General features: G+C 39.6%; 2 protein-coding genes across 3 annotated transcripts in view; both read right to left on the bottom strand.

Annotated features, from left to right (window-relative positions):
* The window catches only part of BDKRB1 (bradykinin receptor B1), a 34,446-nt gene extending 9,250 nt beyond the window's left edge, over positions 1-25,196 (bottom strand). Inside the window, exon 1 of one of the 2 annotated variants that reach the window (XM_082282962.1) lies at positions 25,134-25,196. The gene's annotated coding sequence lies outside the window, so the exon portion shown is untranslated. Of the gene's footprint in view, positions 1-2,515; positions 2,610-25,133 lie in introns of those variants that run through there. The other variant, XM_082282963.1, reaches the window with a different exon arrangement.
* On the bottom strand, positions 849-25,199 carry BDKRB2 (bradykinin receptor B2). Its single transcript, XM_082282960.1, has 2 exons — positions 25,134-25,199; positions 849-3,597 (listed from the first exon to the last, which is right to left on the bottom strand). Exon 2 carries the CDS (start codon positions 3,593-3,595, stop codon positions 2,453-2,455), a length of 1,143 nt encoding a protein of 380 aa, XP_082139086.1. The 5' UTR covers positions 3,596-3,597; positions 25,134-25,199; the 3' UTR covers positions 849-2,452.

Below are 25,199 nucleotides of genomic sequence, written 5' to 3'. Positions count from 1 at the left end.
TCAGGTAAAAGAGAAGATGGGATCATATGTACAATGGGGACAGGATGAAGAGGAATAAAAAGATTATATGAATACTGTTTGGCATCTTCAGCTCTGAAATTCTCAGGACAAAGTCTGACCTAATTTTACCAGAAGTTATTCTCATATTTTGTCATGTTTCTTTGAGATCAGAACCAAGCCAAGTGTGACTGGAAACTGTCAGTTGGTCAGATAAAGCTTGGATGTTACACTTTATTTCTTGGGGGTTTTTTGTTGCCTGTATAAATGATGCATGTGAATACCACAAACATGCCATCACACTGAAAAGTCAGTAAAATGTAAATTAAACAGTCTGTGACAGTCTCTGTTTTGTGATGTGCAGAAGCTGCTGCAGGGGCTTTCCATTGTTGCTGGTGTCTGCATGGGACCTTGAGTTATCAGCAGGCAGAGAAAAGCTTCCGAAAATATTTCAGTACCTTAGCTGCCTTAATTCAGATTTTAACTTCCAAAGGGACTGAGGATGGTCAGCACCAGTCAGAAATGGGCCCTGAAAAGAAAGATCTCAAAGCAGCTAAAATTCTGTTGTTTCAGCTCACTTTCCTTTGGTGTAACAGGAGGTGAAGTAAATAACTGGAACAGTTGAACTTCTGACAAATCATTCCTTAGTAACAGGATACAGGCTGGAGAAGAAAATGCCAGGAAGTCTCATTTCTCAAAGTACTTTATTTTCTTTTGTACATGCTTACTGCATAGCAAAAAATGTGTCTATGTATTTACATTGTTTAAATTAATGTGATATTAACACAATAACATCTTTATATTTTACTACTCAGTACCAAATATTCAGAAATAACTTCTGTTGCCTGAATAACCTCTGCATGGAATTCCTTTTGTGTAATGGTTGCTTGAACAGCATGCTCATGGATGAGACAATGTGATAACACTGGATATAACAGAAAGCCCTGCAGTGTTTTGTCATAGTTGTCCCTCTTGCTTCAGACAATAAAAAGAATGAGCAGTAGAAGTATTTATGACATAAGATTATACTAGGTTATCAAAGAAAAACTATGGAAATCGCCTATAAATCACATAGGGTGATCTAAATCCTGTAGTCTTTAAAGCACGTCTGCACACTTCTAATTAGCAGTTCAGTTATTTGAAGGTTTAATACAAATTTCCCATCTTAAATGAACTTTATTTCTCCATTCAAGCTCTAATGAATAAAGACCATGTAGTTGCAGTCTGAGTTTGCTTATGTCACCAAACTTCATTTCCCTTGGTGGCTTTAAAAGCTGTAACCTTAAGTGCTTTAAAAAGAAAAAAGACTGTTAGTTTCAGCATACACTGGATCATCTTCCACTCCATTTAGATCAAGGTTCCTAGAGGTTAAAGGGCATACAGACAATTCAGTACACTACGAGCTTTCTTATGTGTATAATCAACTTAGATCAAAAATACAGTCCAATTAGGGAAAAGCTATCTTGTATTAAAATCTCACAGATTAACTCTACAAATAAAATGTAGGTATTACTAGAATCTGAAAAGGCCATTCTTGAATACTCTGAACTTTCAAGACCCCTGTTATCTTCAGTTAGATTTCTAATGTAGTTAGGTGATGCTCTCCTTCATATTCTCAGTTTCTTCCGCTTGTGAGATTATACCAATTGTGCTGAGATTTTATATATCCATTAAAAAACATTAATTATGCTTTGTGAATACTAAAAACCCAAGTGTCTGAGCTGAAGTGTAAGCGTGAATGTAAATAGCATTCACTCACTCAAAAGGAGTAAATTAATACTTTCACTCCAAGGTAGAAGGGGTAAAGAATCTTCTACAAAGAAAACTCAGCTAACTGCAAGCAGCTGGATGCAGCTTCCTTTCCACTACAGCTTTACCTTTTTTCCAGCTACTTTCCACACACACTTGCTCATGTAAATCTGTAACTAACTGGAGCAGTTGCAAAAATGCACTGCTTGTCAATGAAAAAATCGGAGAGTTTTGGATGATTGAAGAGAGAAATTAAAAACCCAAAAGATGGACACATCTGAAAATAGATTCACTTAATGGAACTTACTCAAACACAAGCCCCTCCCAGATCAAAAATCTTATCTAACACACTATTGTGGGTACCATAAGTAGCTGCACAATCCTGACAATAGCTTCTCTACTGGGGCTCTGTTCAGAGAATTGTATGTACACCTTAGAAATGCAAACATTCCAAATGATACATGAGCCAAATATTATTCAGCCACGAAAATGTAAGTAAGCCACAAAACAGGATTCAGTCATGAAAAACATCCAATAACATTAGAAGCAGGTCTCTTTATGGAATTTCCAAAAAGATCAAACCATTGTTTTCCCTCATATAATGAACACTAGTACGTGTTTACTCTGTGGACTTGTAGCAGATGGATAGGAGCAGAGACTGATATGTTAGAAGGCATTCTTCCTGTAAGGATTTCCTAAGATTATGCTATTGGGATAATGGCAAAACAGACATTTTCTTTGGGTATTCGCTTGAAATGGAAGTTCTTACAGTGTCCAGGGAATTTTCCATCTGCACAGACTGTAATTTTCTGCACCTCCTTGTGAACAAGTCCTTGTAGAATTCCACAGCCTTCTTCTGGAAGTTTTTCCCAACAATCACATACAAGATTGGGTTCAGGCAGCTGTTGCTAAAGGAACAGTACGTGGCTATCTGGGTCAGTATGTCATTGATGTCTTCCAGGCATTTGAGTGTGGGTGAGAAGTAACGGATTGTGTCGGTGAATGTGCTGATCTGGAATGGAAGCCAGCAAATGATGAACAGCAAGAGCACAGCAAGGACCAGCATGGTGGCTCTCCTTTCTGTCTGGACTATGTTCATTTTTCGTAGCTCACTGCTTCGTAAGGCTTTGATGATTTGCACAGTGCAATAGGTAATTACACAGAATGGGAACACAAACCCCACAATATTCAGCAAGCAGTTGTTTGTGAGCTCCCAGTAGCTGGATGGGTAAAGAAGAGCGCAGGCTGTGATGTTGTATTCTTTAAAATAACTCAGATTTCGAAACACCATTGTAGGTGAACAAATGAGCAATGCACATGTCCAGATTACAAAACAATACCATTTGGCACAGACAGTTCGTCTCATCCGTCCAAGAGACATGGTTTTCACCAAGGCCAGGTAGCGGTCAATGCTCACTAGTGTCAGGAAATAAATGCTAGAATATAAGTTCATGTAGCTCATAATGTTGATGGCTTTACAAAGAAACAGGCCAAAAGGCCAATGAAAATTATTAGAAATATTAATGGCCCAGAAGGGTAAAGTACAGACTAACATCAGGTCAGCAAATGCCATGTTTGCTAGGTAAATTTCAGCCACTGTGCATCTACTCTTGTGGAAACACAGGACGGTGAGCACAAAGGAATTTTCTATTGATCCCAGAATAAATATAAACCAGAGGAATGCAGGCTGAAAATCCTGTAGCCATTTCCATGCATCTGCACTGACACATTCATTTTGTTTTATCTGATGCACTCCTGAATTATTGCGGAAATCTGGTGTACTGACTCTGAGCTCCTGGGTGATTGTGTTGTACAGCTGTGTAACATTTTCAGTTGTGATGGAAACCATTTCTGTGAAGAGAAAAATAGGTGACATGAGATTGCTACATCTAGCTCATTGCTGCAAAAGACACTATAAGAAGAGCTGTCTCTGCTTTTCCTGATTTCCTAGAAGCATAGCTTTTGAACAGGCTTACACCTCCCTGGTTTGCTTTCTGATAGACACAAGGCATGCCTGTGGAATGTTTCACAGGCAGCATTGCTATGGACTGCCTGGACAAATTTTAGGCAAGTGAAACAGAGGGGATGTAGCAACAACAGACATTGTTGTGAATGGGTTAACAGAAGAGAACATTTACCAGCCTTTATTCACCAGAACTGAGCTGCAGCAAGTCTTTGTTCATTCTTTGAGGATGTTCATCATTAGTTTGTCTTCTTATTTTTTATTTCATTAGACATGGTCTCCTAAAGGACAGGTGTACCTTGGGTCTCAGGTTGCTCTTGGTAAAGCTGCTAGTTCTGGGTCACATCCTGCAACATTTTACACTCTCCCCTGCAGAGCAAGAATTGAGTGGAATTCAGTGGTGCTTCCTCCCCGAAGAACACCGTATATTTTTCCAAATATTATGACTGTACTATAAACAGACATTTAGTTTGCAGCTCTAGTTTGCACTGAGAATGCTGTGGGATCAGTGTTTGCCAGCAGCATGCCTTTTTCAGCTTTGCACTGAAATTGTCCATGTATTTCTGTCTCTGAGTTACAGTCTCCTTCTGCAGCCAAGTCACAGAAGAGATAAGTGGTACAACTTCACGAGAGAGCTCAGTTTTAAGAGGTGCACAGTGGGTGGGTTGGCAGTTTGGCAGAGATGGTGGCCATCATATAAGCCAGGACCTGTCTGCAGTCAGGCTGCAGTCAGCCAGCTTGGGTGCAAGAGCAGAGTCTGAAAACCAGAATGCTGTAAACATTCTACAGATCAGAACAGCCTGGGATCTTACAGGGAACTATTTACAGGCAGAAATGTCAGATGTGTACTTGAATGCTACTAAAACCAAACAGAAGTTGAGTGTGCAGCATCACTCACTACTGATAAAATGTTAACTGTGTTTTCTTCTTGTGCTCTTGGATAATGAATGCTGAGATATTATTCAAATGAGAGATTGGCTTCCCAGATCAGTACATATAATTCTCTGGACTGAGTGACAGAAAAACTGTCTTTTTCCAGGTATTTATAATAACCACTGTTTATATTATCATTTGATCGGAAGACTTTCAAATGTATTCTTAATTAAGACATTTGTCCTATTCAATTGGTAACTTGACAGTGAAAAGGGACACTTGCCATTCCTGAAAGGATGAGGGTTCTCATTTGTTTTCTGGTTGCTGGAATTGTTGGCTGGTAATTGTGAGTGCTTAATATGCATACAGAAATTTGGCTATTGGTTGCAGAATTGATGAAAAATGGTGGTCATATTTTGTGTACTTTGTGTTACACTGTAGCCCTTAAATATCTCAAAGCCCAACATGTGTGGCTGTGAGAGATGCCACTAACAAATTGCAAACAGCAGTTTCAAGTCTCTCTTTTTTTCTATGCTGGCACTTTTCATTGCAAAAACACGTGGGAAGTGAAATACTAACGGATGGCCAATGAGAGGTCATCTGGGAATAGAGAAATTCTGTTGCTTGATGAAATTATCAGAAATTGTTTCTTCTGCTGGTAGTAGGCTGTGAACCAGCAAAAAAAAAAAAATTGTAAGTGCATTATTTTATGCTTTGAGGTTGGATGTATGCACACATTTAATAAAATAAACATTCGTAATTAAGAGAGTGGTCATAAAGGCCATGTTGGCCTTTTCTGTGATTTTCATTTCATTCATTTACAGAATTTAATTTACAACAAATAGCAACTCCAAAACTGCCTATCGATTTATCTGTATTTTCTCTGCAATTAATCTCTTTTAGATTTTGGTTTTAGAAGGGAAAAATCTAGAATGCTTTAAAATAAGTTAATTCTATCATATTACTGTGGTCTAAGAACAGTGTGCAGGGACTAGTTAGGATGTCACCAAGTCCATGACATGGGGCTTCTGGCAGCCTGCCTCCTTGGTCTTTAGCTCAAGTCCTTCCATAATGCATTGCTAGAAATGGAGGAGCGAACAAGATAAAATGTGCTAATTATCAATTTACAAACCCTAATGTTTGAGGTTAAAATGATGTGCTTGATGCTATTCTGTATAGCATCTGAAGTATGTGATTGCTGAATAAATTATTGACAAAGCCACAGCTTAGAGAAGGCAGTGATTTGCTGTTTTCTTGTCATATATCGGTGAAAATAAATGTGATCCTTTCACACATTCTCTACAAATACTTTCTGTGCAATGCAAGACAAGCCTAGTATCTCACCAGGGACTTTCAATAACATTTTATGTGACAGTTTTGATTGAAATACTGCCCAGCTGAAGTAATCTATCATTAGTGGTTCTGAGGGACTCCTGTGGGGGCTGAATTTGAACCTGATGGAGTCCACCTCCTGTTGTGAGTTACCTCCTCCTTGACAGTCTATAAAACCCACTGTCAGTCATTATCTCGTGTTGTTCTGGAGTATTTTTGCTAATAGCATTGGGAACAAATGACAAGTTTTTGATGGGAGGGGGCTTCAGGGTGCCCTGTGTGGGAGGCAGTTGTGTCCTGGCCAATGCTGGTGGCAGCCAGCCCTCACCAAGGCTGAAGGCTTTGGAGTTGGGTCATGGGGGATACTTTGGGTGTTAGCCAGATCCTGCCAATGCTGTAAGTGAAGAACCCCTGCAGAGTGACTGGGAAGGAGGAGTCAATCAACTGTTGTATTGTCATTACAAGCAGGTGGATAAAGACTCCAAAAAGGTGGTGGTCACCCGTGCCATAGCCTGAAACTCTGAGGGCTGGGCAGAGTCACTAAGGCACCTTGGCATCTCTTGGTAAACTCATGGGATGTCCTGCCGTTCAAGGACTGACCCACACATACTGCACTGGAGGGAGCATGCCAGAAGACAGGCAGGAGTTAGTCAGCAAGCCAAGGATGACACCTGGAGTCCAGCAGAGCAGTTAATCTTAGAATGTGGAAGGAAAGTCCCCTGCTGCAGCCACACATGCTGGGGCCTATGAAAGTTCTTGAAAGAAAAGAAAGGGAATGTGATGAATTGGAACAAAAAGTCCTCTAAGGATCAAGAGATATGAGCTAAGGAGTGTAAGGACAGGGGGAAAAAGGTCAGTGATCAGTAAATGCTGCTACTGGATTAATGCAAGCTCCAGCACAGCTTTACTCCCCAAATGGGATATGCTGCTTCAGGTGAATGATTTGCACCATCAGTTTGGGTCTGGATGAAGCCCTACAGCTACTGACCTCCTGACTTTATTAGTAATGACACCAGTGTTAATCTTTCCTTGTACTATGCTAAACATTTTCTGTATGGTAAGATACAGTGAATAACTAAATATCTCATGATGGTCTCAGTCATGTCTTATACAAGGACAAGTTCTGAAATGTGTAATAAGAATTCAGGTTATTTCAGTGTTACCTGCAGTGATCTACTTTGTGGGAGCAAGAGAGGGACTTTGTAATGCATATTTTACAGCTGTTGTGACTTTGCTGATTACATGTTGTGCAGAAACAAGGTGTGAAATTTGTAATTAGTATATTCTGAGATTGTTGCAATATTAACCTTGCTAATTTAGACCTCAGAGACAAGAGGTGGAGCCTAAAACAGATAAATGCTTTTATGATGTCAATTGCTATAATATGGTTTGCTGGAGCAAAAGAGAGAAGCATAGGTAAAAAAAAGCATAGGTACACAGTCCTGATGTTTTCCTACACAGTCTGATTTGCAAGGGCAAAGGATAGAGTAGGCCCAGGGCCCCACTAGTCTTCTCCAAATGAGGAATTTCTTTGATGGATGATCATTCATGATGAAAGTTGCTTAGAAAGCAGCTAATTTTCCATTTATTTCAGGAATTTCTTAGCAAGGCTGAGTGAAGGATAGGTATGACACCCAGTCTGTAGCATCCTTAGCAGAATTTTACAATTACCTAGTTTGCTTTAAGTGCTGTCAGTGGCCAAAAGTGGTTTTGGATACATACAGTTGGCTGGGCATACATACATACAGCCCCATGTACAGCTGGATGTCAGTGGCACAGAGGAGAGGAAAAGCTGGGAGAAAAAAATATGGATTTGAAGGAGTGGCTGCAAACTGAGAGAGGCACTGGCTGACTTCTGGCATGGTGATTTTTTAGAAGATGTGTTAGCTACAGAAAGAAATAAGCAAGGGCTGCCCCAGCCTCTCCTGTGACTGTCTGTTTCTGTGCAGAGCCCAGCCTGCTTTAATGCTTTGTATTTTTTGTGTGAGTTTGTCCTGAACATCTCTGAGCCCAGCTTGGGCAGCCAAGTGTCCCCTGGTGGTTCTGATTTGCCAAGCATCCTTGCTTCTTCATGCTAATGCAAAAGCTACAGTAAATGTAACACAGGAGTTGCCAGAGCCATAAGAGGAAAAAGGGTATCTGCCTGACAGATCTGCTGTGACTGAAATGGGAAATAGCAGGAGTTTAAAAGCTGCTATAGGTAAGGGAGGTCTTCCACAGTGTGGTCTGTGCAAGGAAGCCTGGAAGTCCTGCTGACTTTGTGTAAGTGCCACTGCTGCCCTCAGGAGCTTGAGTGTAAACCTGATAGATTCAGCAAGTTGTTAGGAGGCTGTAGGATGTCCCCTAAATTGCCTCATTTGCAACCATCAGACAGGTATTTGCTGGCCAAGAAAGGTAAGTTTTATTTTAACAGCTTTGGAGGATTTGGTTGCAGAACATCTATTTGCGAGGAAAAGGAGGATTTTTATTTAGTAACAGGTTATAAAAAAACAATCTCAATGCATAATTCCTCCTTCAGCTCCACACTGTCAGGTCTAGCAGGCCTGAAGGACATATGATGGAATGGCATAAGCAGAGGCATTGCCCAGCAAGAACCCAAAGGTGTGCTGGAAGACTGAGCTTCAGTGGTGGACTCTAACATTCAGAATTTAGTATCAACAAAAATATAGGTGACCCATCCTCTTTATAAATTCTATATCTCCTCCATAAGGTTTATTTTCAAAGCTTCTATTTCAACCTGGTCTTCTTGCAACCTTTACTCCTGGAAAAAATCACCTTTGTCATCTATCCCCAGTTCATTGAGACTCTTGTTTCCATCTAATCCAAGCCCAATGGGACTGCTCGTACCCCTCTCTTTGGCTTCAGAATGGGTTTGTATCTTTGGCTGAATGAATAGTGGAAGGCAAAATTATATCACTCTTGTGGCATCTCTGAAACATGTTCTGAAACGTTCTCTGAATGTCCTTTTAATTCTGCGTTACTGTGGAGGCATTAGTTATTTTGGAGAGATACAGGAAGTATGGGAAACATTCCTAAAATGTTCTGCTTTTACGGATCCCACTACATTAATTTTTAATATCCAACCTTTGTATAATGAATCCCTAATGGGCTTTAGCATCTTTGAGGTTGTAGATCAGCGGACACTTTCTGTGGCAGTGTTAACTTAAAGGTTTCTTGCTCTTCATTCACCCTTCACTGTCCCTTTCACCTTATGGCTGCTCTCGTGGTTTATGAGGCTTCATGTTGAACCAGATTCAGGAACCTGACTGGGACAAAAATAACCTTGTAAAAGAAAAAATTCTTTTAAACACAAGCTCCATAGTTTGCCAGAAAACTAAGGCAATAAAGAAAATATACAGAGGAGCTACCTCTCAAAAGTGTAATTTTTAGATTTTATTTGTTGTGTAAGCTTGAAGCCCACCATGGAAAGAAATTATTGTTCTGCAGTTACCATTAAATGCATCTACATCAACTATGTTAGGAAAAAGGCGGGGGGAAAAAAAGTTGTTCTGTGAAAGTAGTTATTTCAATAACAATGAGACCAAGGTGAGAAGAGGCTACTAATTTTTCTCCCTGTGTGGGAGTTGAAGCCACCCAATTCCTACTAAAGAAGGGCGTGGAGAGAGTAGAAATCCAATCAAGTGTAATGAAGCACTTTGCATAATGCTTTTTTTTCTACGTGGAAATCTTGAATGTTCTTACTTTAAACTCTCCAGGGTTATAATTTCCTAAAAATAATATCCTATACATTTTAGCTTTCAAAACCTGGTATGTTATTTTTCAATGGTCTTTATACAGTCCAGTCAATAACTGTGATGATTCTGGCAAAGGGTATCATCTCTGTGTAAAATAGTTATAACTGAAATGTATAAGAACAGCGTTGTTGGACTGCGGTGAGAACTGGAAGAAGAAGGAAAATATGAACTGGTTCAGAGTACTGTCCTGATCACAGGACCTTTGTATAAGGGAAAGGGCTCATCTCATTATAAAGTTTTGATTTAGTTCAGATTTGGTGATGATGTTTGAGTCAGTCCGTGTTTGATCCCTACTTGCTGCCATCAATATTTTAGAAACTTTTTTACTAAAGATGATCTACTAAAGATGACCTCCAAAATGTTGCAAATGTCACCAAAGCTGGATTTTGCTGTCATTCTGAAAGAGTAGATTAGGACAAGAATCCTACTTAATCTGAAGTGAGAAATAATATTTTTAACATTAGAGCCTCTTTCAGGATCAAAACACAGAATCTGCAAGTTTCTCCAGCCACTAAATCATTAAATTTCAGCCTTGTAATCCTCAGAAATTTCAAAGACCCAGCAATAAAAGACCAGAGTAGCATAGTCTGATTTTGTAGCTGACCCAGCTTTGAGCAAGAGGTTGGCCTACAGACCTTCTAACCCACATTATCCTAAATTCCTTAATTTGTGCTTCTTGTGCTAATAAATGAAAATTCCAGTTGGATTAAGGCTAAAAAAAAAAAAAAAATAGAATCATAGAATTGGGTTGGGTTATAAGGGACCCTAAAGATCATCCAACTCCAACCCCCCTGCCATGGGCAGGGAACCTCCCACTAGACCAAGTCCCTGGTTGCTTAAAGCTGAATTTCAGCAGCAAGTTCCCTCGTTTGTTGGAATTTTCTACCTCACTGAGGTGCCCTTGCTCAGCAAGGTTCCTTAGGAAGTTGTGCAGATTTTGTTGAGAGTGCTATGGGAACTGGCTTTCCCTAAAGTACTTTTTTAAAATTATTTTTAATTTTGGGACACAAAACTGGTTCATCTAAGTCACAGAAGGAACCAGAGAAAAGTTTTTCTTGTATTAATAGGGATTTTCGTCAGGAGGAACAAGGCAGCCTGGGTACCAGGAACGCAGAGCCTGCACAGCCAGGAGTTGAGAGGCCAATATTGGCAACTGAAATGTGCTGTGTTAGTCTTCTGCATCAGGTCTACCATGTGCCACACTGGGCTGCTGGAGTCAGCTTTCAGCCTGTATGTACTGTTCTGTTTACCCTTCTGGTCATTAGGGTGCTTCAGTTATGTGGTTAGAAAAGAAAGAATATCCCAGAGGAAAAAAAAGATCTGGAATACTTAAGCAGAGACATTCAGGCAGTGAAGCAGGAGGGATGAACTGGAAATTGAAATAGAAATCTACATTTGTTGACAATTTGGTCTGGCATATTAATGGGGAGTTTTGCCTTTTTTTGCACAGAAAGCCTGAGGAGCTGCATTCAGTGTGTATAGAGGCAATTAAAAAATTTGGTGATTCTGAGGGAAAGTGGTAGCCAGGTACCTGTAAGGCAATTCAGGTGCTTGGATATTGGCATTTTGGAAAGTGCAGGCTGTCTGGGATATCTGCATGGGGTTGGTATATGGTACAAGACCTCTGAGAGATCTTCTGGAGACAAGACACCCTGGAGTTTCTGAAGCACCCAAGACCTTGCAGGGGCTCCTTTACCCCTTGATGTTAACACTAAGATTAGAGCATGGGAAGCATAACTCCACTGTGAAAATAGCAAATATTTAGGCTTAATAGAGCATTATAGACACTATAAAATAGAGCATTATAGCTGTGAAATGAAATGCAGAATTATAGCAAAAGAAGATATAGGAAAGTTTCCTGGGAATTAGTCCTTTAAAACAATCCAAGTTTTCAGAGATCAAAAGGATAAGCTGCTGATTTCCCTCAGAAGAAATGGTTAAAATGTTAGTTTCTGATTTTTAAGAATTAAAAAAAGACAATAAAGGAGGCTTAGGTCCATATTTTAAATGAACACAAGTCTGATGTAGTGCTCAATGTATTGGACCTTGACTTAGTACTGGTTTTAAGGAAAATTTCTCTTGGTCTTTTGGGAGTGCAGGAATGCTGTGTAAAGCTCTGTGGTACCTCAACAACAGCCATCGTAGATGAACTGCAGGAAAAGTTTTTGATTTTATTCTTTTGAGTTTCTTCTGACAAAGTTATTATCTAGGAGAAAAAACCCAAACCTATATCCATACACTACTTTTTGCTTACTTTCTGACCTTTTAAAAATCTGCATGTTCACAGCACCTTTCTCATTCCTGAGAAATCTGTATTCCTCAAAGCTGACATAAAGGCCATCCATATTTTAGTTTTACATAACTGTCTCAAGGGCAGCGTATGCTAAAATTGTTCAGCAAGAAATAACTTTTTAAATTAACCATTTTCCTTGCAGAAATATGTCCTCTTCGTTCTCAGATTTGCAGAGAAGAGAAAACACATATTTAATCAGAAATTTGCTACCATACAGCTCTGATCATCTATCATTCCCATTGTAATATTTATAAATGCCATGTATTATTGTAATAAGTAAGCAGTAATTTTACTAAGAGTACTTTACAAAAGGGAGTGGATTCAGTATCTCCTGTGAAAATTTCTGATATGGGCTGTCATAAGGCTTCATGGGCACATTCAGTCAGTGGTGAGCACAAGGACTAGGTGGAGGACTCCTGCTACAAAGATTCAGTTGCAGTTTTGTTGCATGTGTAAACTCACTGGGCTGTTCTTTGGAGCTATGTAACTCCTCTTGTATGGAAATGTTTCACAGATCCTGGACTGTAGAATATACCCCAGCAAAACTGCTGTTGGCCATACACGGAGTGAGAACATTCCTTTTGCAGAGAAAGTCCGCATCAAAGCATCATTAAATTAAAAAGGGAAGGGTATAAGCAAATAAGTAATAGGAAATGCCAAATCCATTGAACACTGCTCTGGAGTTCTTATGAAGCATATCATATCAAGGCACTGCTTGGATGAAGGAATGGAGTATGAGGATAAATCCCTCAGCTGTCTCTTTTTCAAAAATAAACCTTCTGCTAATATTACAGAGGGTTTGTCAATAAAAGTAAAGGAGGTCTGCAACTGTGGGGCCATCAGGAAATGCAAATGTGATACATACAAAATGTGCACAGTGACATGCTCACAGCAACAATTCTCTAAGTTAAATTTAGAGCTGAGTACCTGGTTTAGCATTTTGTTTTCCTGAAGATTTCTATTATGTTAATGCTGTGCAGTTTTTCCCTTCCCTTTTGTACATGATGGATTAGTAAACACAGTAGAACTACCCTGAAGTAAAACATCCTGTACTTCTCAGACACTTTTATTATTGTAGTTCACAACCAGAAAAAGAAGTTTAATTCAAAAACTATCTAACTGCTCTGAAAAAACGTATCACTGCCTTCCACCTCCTCTCAGCACACACTTTGATTTCTGCTGTTCGAACATCTTAGAAATTTTAAGCTGCTCTGATTTACAGAGTTATTTTTCTCTCATCTCCAGCTTTCTCAAGACAGTATATGTCTACAAAGAAATGAAGTATATGAAGGTCTTAAATGTAAGTGTTAAAAAAACCATAAGCCAGTTTGTAGTCATTGGGCAGATGGAAGATCTATTTCCAAATCTCTATTCTGTTTAACTTGGAATAAAATCTGGAAATTAGGTGATTCCCACACCTGTATACTAAGAGGCCACAAGCTTATTGAATAACGTTGAATGAGGTATTTAACTTTATGAAGTTATTTCCAGTTAGTATATATACTTAAATAAATATTGAATCTGAATCTTCCATCTTTGGAAATATCATCAGTTTTGAGGTTTTTAATGTCAATCTCACAACTCCTTCTCCCTCTCCTTATGAGCTTCTTTTCTCAAGTCTTTAATTCTTGAGGATTTTGATCTTCTTGGACCTGCCCAACTCCTTCTCCTTTAGACTTAATGTGACTCTGCTCCACAGCCTGGTGTCAGGAGTCACCAGAAGCCTCGTGTGTCCCTGAACTGAGATGATAACTTTATGACTAACAGCAAAGAACATAAATCTTACACAACACAAGTAACAGCTGGATCTACATTTTTTCTGTCTGTACTGTGGTGTGTTTGCTCAAAATGTTTTGAAAACTGAGAAGGAAAATACTCAACCAGGAGAAAACTGACCACAAGCTCACTCTGCAAGGATGGCAGGGTATTTTGGTTTGGTTTTTTTGGCATTTCCCATATGAGAACAGGTAAGGTTAACCATGAGTGCTCATCGTCCAGAGCTCAGCCAACAACTAGCATTTAGGTTAGTGTCAGGAGAGTGAGAAATCTAGGAGCTGCAGTAGGAGTGGGACTGCAAAATCCCTGCAGGAGTGAAGAACAGTCATCCACATGAATTTATCCTTGAGAACATTTTCATGGGGACTGTGCATGGAGCAAGATTCAGCCCACACCCAGAGTTCAGGTTAGGGCTTGGGGAGTCACAGGCTATGTCTGCTCTTTCAGAGATAGGGTGAGCCCTGTCAGGCTTGTGCATGCGTTTATCACGCTTCTGACACTGAGTCATATCAGCCCTCTGTGTTTTCCCATGTATGTGATGTTGGGTCAGCCTACTCTTGCATACTGCTATCTTGAGCTTTGTTAGCTTTTGCTTTCAGAAAGCTCTGAGCATATCACTGAGCTTAAGGTCTATCTGCTGCCATGTCTGACTTGTGATCTTTTGGGTTTTGTTTACTTGATTTTCATATTTGGTTCAAAACAATGTTTTGTATTTTCTATTGTTACCTGGAAGGCCTCCTGTGAACAGGAGCTAGGATCAGATTGTGGTTTGCTTACATTTTTAAGATTTGCAGAGTTTATGCTCGACATTGGATCTGTTGCTGAGAAGATAACCATCTATTAACATAATTTATTCTTGTTCCTAGCTGGTTCACTGCCTATCTTGATCATATCTCCCCTAGCTGAACTGTCTTGCAAGCCAGACTGCAGATTTGTACAGGGAGAGAAACAGCCAAAGCAGTGCTTGGAGTGAAAGCAACATGCCTTGGCCTCAGGAACATCACAGGGCTCCCTGTTGGGTGTCAGTGACTGCTGGGAAGCCCTGTCTTGTCCTGGGGCTGAAATCTTGCATGTACCTTAACACTCCTGCACTCATGGTGTCAGAATACCAAGATGAATGATCACAATTTGCACAAATTAACTGAAGTACAAAGAAAAATAAGAGACTGTAAACTTCCTGAGTTTTATAATATGACCTGTAGATTTACCAAATTGGAACGAAGTCAAAGGTGGTTGTATCTAGTCCCCTGAGCTCTGCAGGCACCACAGGAATTTTCTGTTGTAGACAAGGGATTTCTGTACTCCATCACCATTACAAAATTCAGTGCTTAACACACTAGCATTGTGAGACCAATTTAATATCCATTGCAGGAGTCTGATACCATGTGAAATGGCAGGTCTGATGGTATCAAACAGTACAATGCACCTCTCAAATGGCAGACAATACCCTGAGCCCAGTGAATAGCTAAGGTATCCAGTGATAAAGAAATAAAATGCTAGTGATCATATCAAGAGTAGCTTGTGCAGCTAGATTATATTTCTTTCTTAAAGTGAGAATTTCCTGCTTTAGAAAACAGCCTTTCCTGAAACCCAGATAGCTCAAACTTATTGCAAGAACCAGGCCAAAACCAGCTAAGCTGGAAAATAAAAAGGTGAATTTTCACCTGGCTGATGACAGCTTTCAGGACATGGGCTGGAGGAGCTGAGCCATTCCTAGGGTGGGTTCTCAGAATTGGTCTTGGGGTTCAATTAATTTAGTTACAGTCTTGATCTCAGTATGAAAGACAGAAGAGCACTGATTAACCATGCCAGTAAATTGCTTGATATCTTCATTACAGAGAACAATGGGAATATCTTGCAGAGAGAAGTGGACGATATTAGTAGAACCTCAGAGGTGGAATGATAAGAGGAAAAGGCTATGAGTCCTGAGGCATACCAGTTCCCCAAGAAGATAAGTGAGTGATGCTCCTTTGTTCTCCCTGCTGTAGTGGAGGCACAGAAGAGCTGTTCAGCAGTGCAGAAACCTCCACTCACGGCTCCCTCACTGACGTGCACATGTATGTCCTCTAAAGCTTTGCTCTTTGATGCATTACTCCCACCAGACCTCTTCAGCTCAGTTTAGCCACACCTTTCTCTTAGCAATTGAAATACTACTCTTTTCCCTGGGTAGCAGCATTAGGTTCTCATGACTAAGAAAAATGTGAAGGTCTAATGGCCAAATAGCATTTGTCAGTATTGGTCCCTCTGAGCATTAAATACTTAATGGAAAGATTTGCCTTTCATATGAACTGGCTCTGTGCCCTGAAAGCACTTTACTTCTAGCACCTTGAAGACATTTTGACAGCCATTTAGGAAAAAATAAGAGATTTGCCATCTTGAGTGCCTCCAGTCACTATAATATTTACACTGTTGTCACGTATTTGCAATAATGCAGCATTTTCTGCATATTTTTACCACTGGCTGTCACAGGTGTGGACTTTGAGGAAAGCCCAAGTGTCTCCAATAGCAAAGAGCTCCCAAAGAAGCTCACAGTATGTGGGACTGACTGGTTGTTGTCCCAAAGTCTAATACTGATTACTTTGACAGCAACTGCCTTCCTCATTTCTTATCATACAGGTAACTGATTTTTTTACTCTGCTGTAATTAGAAAAGCATAGAAAATATTTTAACCTGTCACATTATGTCTGAAAACCACATTTGCACCTCCTCAGTCATCCCTTCCAGCAGCTGGAAATGTTTCAGTCACTATTTTGCTGTTTCCATTGCTGAGACACAGCATGGCTCTATGCAAGCAGAGGAGTCCTTAGCACAGAAGACGCCACAGGCAGAATCTGTCCTGTAAATTAGTAATAATGCCTTGTGTTTTCTTAATGCCTTTCACCACAGGGATATATGGACAGCTTCGCTGCGTAATGGTGCAGTTTCCAAACAGCACTTCAGGCTCTGACAACAGGATAGGCTAGAAAGTATCTAACTATAACTATATAATGCTTAAGTGAAATTACAGCTTTATTTTTGAGCAGGTAGAATTCAGAAGACATGATATTTACATTCAGGTTACCACCTCTAATGCATGGGTTTCTGAAGATGGTCCTAGTTTAATTTAGATTTTCTGACAACAGCTACACTAAACTATAAACTTAGATTTCAACCTCCTGAATGGGTTTCCTTGTGGATCATCTCAGAGAATGATCCCCAGCATCACTGATTTGTGTCATGGAAGGCAATACAAATGTGACATGATATTCATTGTCTTTACAATGGCAGGTTGTCTTTACTAAAGGATTGGAGGGTTTTGTTTGCTTGTTTATTCAAAATTTCATATTCTTTTAAAAACTAAAATCAGAGTGTGGCAGTGCAAGCAATGGTGAGTTCCCTTCTGAAGGAGAAGACTAGTCTGTAATGTGCTTCACTTCTTAAATTATAAACTTTAGAAAACCATTTTGCCTTGTCCTTCCTAGGTCAAACACTAGGTCCTGCTATGTTGTTGTTATTTCTTGAGCAGCTGGGACAGTAATTTCATATTATTTTTGTGTATCTGCTCCTCACTTAGCCAGTACATGAAGTATTTGCAATTGGAAAGAGGTCAGTTTTCAGACAGCATAGTTAGAAATCACCATATTCTATATATTGTAGAGAAAAGCTCAAAACCAGATGTAACTATTAGAAATGGTGTGTAATTCACACTATAGTGAATTTCAAACCGTATTGCAATTTTCTTGATTGTAACAGCAGATAAAAATTAGATATAATCCAAATGGAGCCCGTTTTTCTACTGAAAACCCGGGGGAACACTACTGACAACAGTTCTTGAGTGAGAATACACCCTGTTTCTATTGAAAAGACTAAGTATTTGAATACATGCAGAAAGGGATTTGGTGATTAAACTGTATAAACATGGATATGACTTTTAACGCTGAGAGATCTGGAAGGTTCAGGACACTTCTCCAGCCGAGAAGTAGTGTGGTTTACAGTGTCGATTTACAACAGTCAGTGTTTGGATGACAATTTTTTTTGCCTTTGCATGCTTTGCCAGTGTTGAAATTAAATTGTATGTTAATTTATTGTAATTCCTTTGCTAGCAACAGGAGATGACAGAGCTCTGCTGGAACCTGGCGCAGACAGTTTGTTTTTCACTCTGCATACACAGGTTTTGAGCACTGGTGTTTGCAAAGAAGATATGTCCTATCTGCTCTTTCCAGAATGTCAGACCCAACCAAAAAATACAGAGTAACAATTTAGAGAGACAGATTCCCTTAGCATATGCTACATTTACTTCGAAGAACTACTGTACCCAAAGCTAACAAAAAGATAAGGTTTAATGTCTTTTTTATTGGCACAGACAGTGGGATCAAGTGTACCCTCAGCAAATCTGCCAATGACCCAAGCTGTGTGATGCAGTTGACTGACACACTGGAGGGAAGGGATGCCATCCAGAGGGAAGGAATTCCACCCAGAAAGAAGGGATGCTTGAGAGGTGGGCCTATGCAAACCTCAGGAGGTTCAACAAGCCAAGTGCAAGGTGCTGCCCCTGGGTTGGGGCAACCCCTGATATCAACACAAGCTGGGGGATGGAGAGCAGCCCTGCCAAGAAGGACTTGGGCTGCTGGTGGATGAGAGGCTGGACATGACCCAGCAAAGTGCAGTTGCAGCCCAGAAAGCCAGTTGTGTTTCGGGGTCCATCCAAAGCAGAGTGGCCAGCAGGGTGAGGGAGGGGGTTCTGTCCCTCTGCTCTGCTACAGTTAATGGATCATGTTTTCTGGTACCTTAAACTCACATATTACTACAGCTATGTAGGAGATACTTTTTAAAGTGTTGGAGGAGGGGAATTTTCTTTTCCATTAAAATGACTATAAAAATAGAAAATTTCTGGAGAAACTGATTTTAAAAGAAAGATTTTTCACAAAAGATTTGGGTAATTTAACAGAAAATATTTTAAAGATGTAATTTCTTATCTTGAACAAAGGAGAAGATGTACTGATTGTTCACAGTTTAGCAGATGACCCAGATCCACTCTTGCTCTCTCTGGCCAACTAAAGAATTTAATACCTTTACAAAATGGAGTAGTTCCAAAAAAACCCCAGAGACTGCAAGAGCCCAATTCACTACAGTTTATCCCTCAGGCACTTGCTTAAGAAGGAAGATGCCTCTTTCAAAACCCCTTATCAGTGATCCCCATTCCCAGGCAGATTTATCCTCTGTGTGTGCATTTGTTCCGTGGGTTGTTTTCTTGCTTTTGTTAAAAATGTCAAGACCCTTCACCAGTTTTTCTCTAGAACAGAAATGTTGTCTTCTGACCAGCTTTGTTAATTTAAAAAAATATTCTGATTTAAGTTAATCATGTCCCCTTTGAACTTGTGTACCATCACTTTGCCACCACTGTAGAAGAGAAAGCACTGTGTAGAATTGTGTGTGACAGTTTTCTGCAGCAGGCAGCAAAGGCTCATGGCAGGATTTTAGGGCAGGAAGATGTGAAGGGGAAATGAGCGGATGTGAGTTCTGGAAGGCAACATAATGCTTCTAAGTGAAACAGAGGAGAAGCCCTGCTGCTGGGAAGAAAGGAAAGATGAAGAAGGAGAAATATTAATGTTGAAATGGAAGGAAGGAAGGAAAGAAGGGAAAAAGAAGAGTTTAATTTCTCAAGAGGGAAAAGAGTTGCAGACCAAACAATGCATAAGAATTCTTTCCTAAGTCAGGTATATGCCAGGCTTATGAGAGCTTTATCTGGGATTTTGATTTAAAATGTTAGAAAACTTAGATAGTTTATACAGTTTGGATCCATATTTTACCCAGCTTCAAAATAGTCAAAAATCTGAAATGGTTTGATTCTTGTATTTAAAGTCAAACTTCTCTTTGATTTTTTAAAGTTAATTAACCAGAGTATATTTATTCTAAGGCAAATTTTATCAATATGTTCCATTGAACCCCTTTTTTAAAACCAGTGTGCAGTGAAAACTACTTAACCTGTTGGTAGAAATATATGATGTAAGAGTAGAAAAATGGAACTCCAGATATCCCATACTGTATAGTTATTAGCTGTAGTATGATTTAAATGCCAATTTTTAGACTACATTTATTGTAGAAGAAAATTAATTGCTGTCTTCTTACATTTCCAAAAAAAGACTGTTTCCAAAGCATTGCTGGAAACACCTACACAAATCTGTCTCCACTCTGTTACTTCTACTTCCTTCTACTTCTGGGAAATGTCCCTTTTGCTGACCCAGCTGACTGGAATTTATGAGCTATAAGGTGACTATTTTAAATTAAAAAAAGAAAAGTTTCTCAGAAGAAAGATATAATCAGAAGGTGAGGTTGTCTTATGCGACCTGCCTCCACATGCTGTTTTTAAAAAAAGCATGTGTTATAAATTAAAACTTCTGTGACCAATATCCCAGCCATTCATGAACTGCATTCATGTCTGATTCATTATGACTGCTTTATTTAGATTGCACTATTATCATTTTGAAAATGAACTTGCAACTCACAGAGGAGAAAAAATACCAGTATGGAGAAAGCTTGTAAGTTTTAAACTGTTTCCCTTGTTCTGGTAAATTGCTATTCCAAATTCTTTGTCTTATTTGAATTTGCTATTTACTGTAAACCTCTAACAGTTTTCAGGCCTGGAAGCAGATAACTGCTTTTGCTTATTTATCTACCCATAAGTGTTTTGATATTAATAGATGGACATATCAGAAATGTCTGATGAAAATGTTTGTTGATTGTTTTGTACAATGTAAAAAATCTGGGAGGAAAGTTATGGAGGTTTGAGGTCCCCCTAGCAATGGGTAGGACATGACTGTATGAATATGCAAAGGAACATGTATTTTACTTCTCTGACAAGATGTTAATAATTCTAAATATATGTTTGTGTGTGTATATATATATATATGTATGTATGTCTATGTGTGTACAGAGAGAGAATTTCCACAAAGCAGACATTTCCTGGTCACCTTCAGAGCCTTACACCTTTCATCTACTCTTTTGTTGTTTACTTAGGGAGAACATAGCTTGTGTGCACTCCCAGCACAAGAAGGACCAGGCCAAGAAACCTTTCTAGGTGATGTCAAGGTGAATAGCCATCTGTGAGCTGGTCTGGAACAGGTAAAACAGGATTCTGCACGAGGAGCATGTGGGAGGGCTCCCCAGAGTACAAACAGCGTAAAGTGGGTTTGTTTCAGGCGACTCAATCTGAAGAAATAAAGAAATAAAAGTTCATCCTTGAGCTCAGGTGTCAGACAGAGGTGAGACTTATGATACATAACCTGATGACACTAGGCTGGTTGTAAGATTCATTGGCTGAAGTTCAGTGTTGAACTGAAGCTGTACAGTTACAAAGGCCAAAATGTGACTTGAAGTGTATTATGTGTCCCAGGACCAGGTTTATCTATGTGATAGGTAAAGGAACAGGTATGGCGTACATTTTTTGTAATCTCCTAATTTCACAGCTAGGAAAATCAGCCTTTCACAGACCTTTCCATCTGGAGAATAAGGCCAGAAAAAGAGAATGTGTCAATGATATGTTTGTTAAGTGGGCTACCAGTGAGCAAGTTGCTCATTTCTGCTGATACATCCAAAAGACCTCATCTTCTATAGTTTGTCATTACTTTGCTGACGCTGACTTGGAGGGCACTGCAAGCAGTCAGTCCAGCTGAGGATCTAGCCTGTGTGCCTACTTGTATGACTTTTTTGCATCCCTCCATCTTGTTGTTTCTTGTTGAGCTGTTTGCTGCTGTCTAGCAGGTAGAACCAGGAGCACAGCTCTGCAGACACTGCCATACTGGCTGTGTTACACTGATTGCCAGAGGCTTTGGGGATAATCAGTGTGCAAAACTCTTGCAAGCTTACAATCTAAGCAGAATCCAAATACAATACAGAGTAGAATATGGCTTATTTTAGGGAAAGACTGCTGCAGAAGGAAGTGAGAGGTGCATGCAGAGCTGAGCCAAAATCTAGCAACAGGTAGTGCAATATTTCTGTCATCCTACTTACTTGTTTAAGGATCAGGTCTCAGGTTTGAAGTATAAAGGCTTAATAGCTGCTTTTTGTAAAAATGCTCAAGCTACCTGATGAAACACTTCCAGTTTATTGGCCTGCCTGTAGACCTTCCCATTACCCTTCACATCAGGAGAGTGGCATATTGCTGTGCTCCATGTATGTGGGTAGAGGGACCTGCTGTCCTTCTTTTGTAACCCATGACACTTCAGAGCAGCGGCCCTTCAGTCAGTCAGACAGCTGATAGGAAATCTTACAGCCATGGCAAAGGGACAGACCACCTCCGCACTGGGGCACGGTCCCAAAGGGCTTATTCCTTTCTGCCAAGGCAGGAACACAGCAGGAGGAAAAGCACCTATGACCAGTTCTGCCCCTGGGCATGCATACATAAATCCTGTTAATGTTAAAAAGACCTGGCCCTCTACCATGGATCACTCACTATTTTTGTGGCATTTAACTGTAATTTCAGATAACATGAGTGGTTAAAGTGGATTTCTGCATTTTGACAGCTCCATTCTCTGCAAATTAACCATAGTCTGAAGTGTGTTCTTTGCAATACTAACACCATTGTGGCATACCTTATTGTGCAAAGCTACTGAATCTGCAAACCTGGATGATCAGATTTATTTGCAGGGTTCACACAAACCAGCCCAACCTTGCTGAATCAAGATAAGGAGTTAACATGTAGGGGACGTAAATATAGCACAGAAGCAAAAGTAAGTCAAATCCACGCTTTCAGGGAACATCAAAAGTCCTGAAGTATTTTAGTGAAGTTTGATATAGCAGCTTTGCCACAATGTCTGAATGCTTTGGACTTGCCTGTCATCAGACTGAAGATAGGTGCTTTGAGCAGGCAGCTTTGCCCCTTGTGTTTCTCTGGTCTGTATCTCCCACTTGTGCTTGTTCTCCAACATTTAACACTCCTAAGTGGGGTGTTAGACCATGACCAGAGTCCCTCAGTCCCAGTTCATTATCTTTACTTCTAAGCAAACTAGGTGTCACTGCTGTGGTGATCACAAGCAGTTACAACTTGATCTGTGTAAAGCCAACCTGCAGGGCCCAAATTTAAAGTACTGCTCTCATCCTCTGTGCTTTCCCACTGCGGCTGAGCCTACCTGGCTCAGGGCTGGCACAACACTGGGATGCCCTCTCCTCCCTCTATCCCTGCTCAGGGGCACCCAGCCGAGGGGAGAAGCTGGTTCAGCCATGTGCCTCCACCCTTTTGTGAGTCAGCAGCCAAAGACTGCTCTAGGGTGTGATTCCTTAGTAACTACATGTTGCTAAAGCCCAGAAAGGGCTGGCAAAGGATAGTTTTTGCCTCCTCTTTAAAGTACCCTGCTCCTGTACAGCTGTGTATCAGCCAGGCAGAGGCATAATTTTCCATCTCGATGTATGAAGTATGTTAAACACGAGAAGGAAGGAAGATAAGCCTTTTGATAAGGTAGGGGGAAACTCATCTGTATGGAGTGCTGAGAGGGAGTTTTAAAAATCCATGACTGAAAAGAGAACAAGGCTTATGAGTAGTTTTAAAGAAAAGTAGAACTTTTAGCTAAATGGCATTTTTCCCTGTGGGTTTTTTTTTACTTTATAATAATTAGCATTGCTAATAGGTTCAGGTGTACTTTTGCAGTTGATTTGGTTACTGAGAGGGAATTTGTTTTGAAAACAAAACTCTATTCTTTGGTAAGTTTTCCTAGACTTGCAATATGAATTTTTTTCCTACTGTGACTTTAAAAACAGTAGAATTTGAGTGTTGAAGGGATTTTTGCTCCCTTCTTTTAATGAAAAACAGATTATCAAATACTGGCTATTCTTAAACAATAAATTTTACGGTCTTCATAATGAATGTCCTAAAATTCTCCCAAATTCCATTTGTTTTCTGCCTGAGAAAATACTTGAGCTATTACATAGCTACAAAGAATTTTTAAAGCTGTTTTCCTGTGCAAGGATGGGATATATATTTCAGGAAGCTCTAACTCAGTAGGAAAGGCGGTTCTTTTGTTAGTTTGTCGGTACAAAATGTTCAGGTAACACTGAGTAACTCAATTAATCTTGTTCTCGCATGTCCTAAAAGGCCCAGAGGAAAACCTGACAAAGATTTTCTGGAGGTGTCTTTGGTCTACTATTCCAAGGTCTTTATTAACTTAGGTGTATTTATCCCTTCTGCTTGTGTTTTCACTATTCACACTGAAAACAAGAGAAATACATCTGGAAATCTATAAATGAACCTGGAGTGCAAAGACGCTTCTCTTAATTTTTTCTTAATGATTGCACATTATCAGAGACCAGATAAAAGTCATATGAGTGATGTTACTCAGTATGCTGATACTTCAATCTTAGAGGGTCATGTGAACATAGAGATTTCTTTTACTCATCTAACTGTCTTCTAGTTTCTAAGAAAATATGTACAGCTGTTTAAGATAAAAGTCTGCCCCTATCTTAGGAGACAGCATCTGTAAGATTACATACAAAAAGTTAAAAGAAGAATTCTAATGGCTAACTATTTGAACACTTCTGTCTTTATGGCTATTTGCTATTATTACGCTAAGAAGGCTGCTTAGGATACTGAGTAATGGAGAAGGAATAGCTGAAAGTATAGCATTTATTTCAACCTTTGCTCTTTTTGTTACATGATTCTAATTACAATACCACTACTAAGGTCTTTGTTTTCATCAGCACATTAAAAGTCAAGCTCCTACTGAATTTTTCTTTATTTGCATACAGATTTTTAAAAGAACCTAATAATGCAGCTTAAATGTCATCCAAAACCTTTCTTTGTAGTATAAGTTTCAAAGGTTTAGCCTTTGCCGTTCAATCAGTGCAGATGAGACAGGTTAGCAGTGTAAGGTACACACACATGCACTTCCACATCCTGCCCAACAAAGTTTACAATAAAAATAATAAACAGAGACAAAATTATCAGCATGTACAGAAAATAATTGACTCTGTTTTCTCCTTGCTGTTTTGTAGGTAATTTCTCAGCCACAAACAAAGTTAGCAGCTTGTACTTCCTGATTATTTTAGTGAAAGAAACGGCACCCATGGTGTGATCACAGACATGAAGTGTAATCTGGATAGGAGAAATCCTTACCCTCCAGTACATGGGACAGTATCTATGGCAGATGAAATAACCTGTGGCTTTGATACACTGGATACTTTGAAATAAAGCATTTTTCTGTAAAAGTTATAGCTCTGCAAAACCCAACAAAAATCACATTAACAAAATCACATTAGCAAAAGTTATTTTTCTCCTCCATTTTCCTGGAACAACAATAATATCAGCTCTTTTGTCACTGAACCAGAAACCTACTAAGAATTCAATAAATGGTTTCCAAGAAGAACAAACCACACTGAAATTAAATAGTAAGAACTTTTCATATGAAAGAGAAGTGAAAAAACATACCTTGACTGAAAATTCACCACTGAGCAGATGCAAATGAGTTAAGTGCAACACCTCTCTGGGAACAGC

The sequence above is a fragment of the Coloeus monedula genome, assembly GCF_965178545.1.
Source record: "Coloeus monedula genome assembly, chromosome: 6".
In the NCBI taxonomy this organism is placed as follows: domain Eukaryota; kingdom Metazoa; phylum Chordata; class Aves; order Passeriformes; family Corvidae; genus Coloeus; species Coloeus monedula.
Note: the sequence above shows the minus strand (reverse complement) of the source record. Positions and strands in the feature narration are given on the sequence as shown.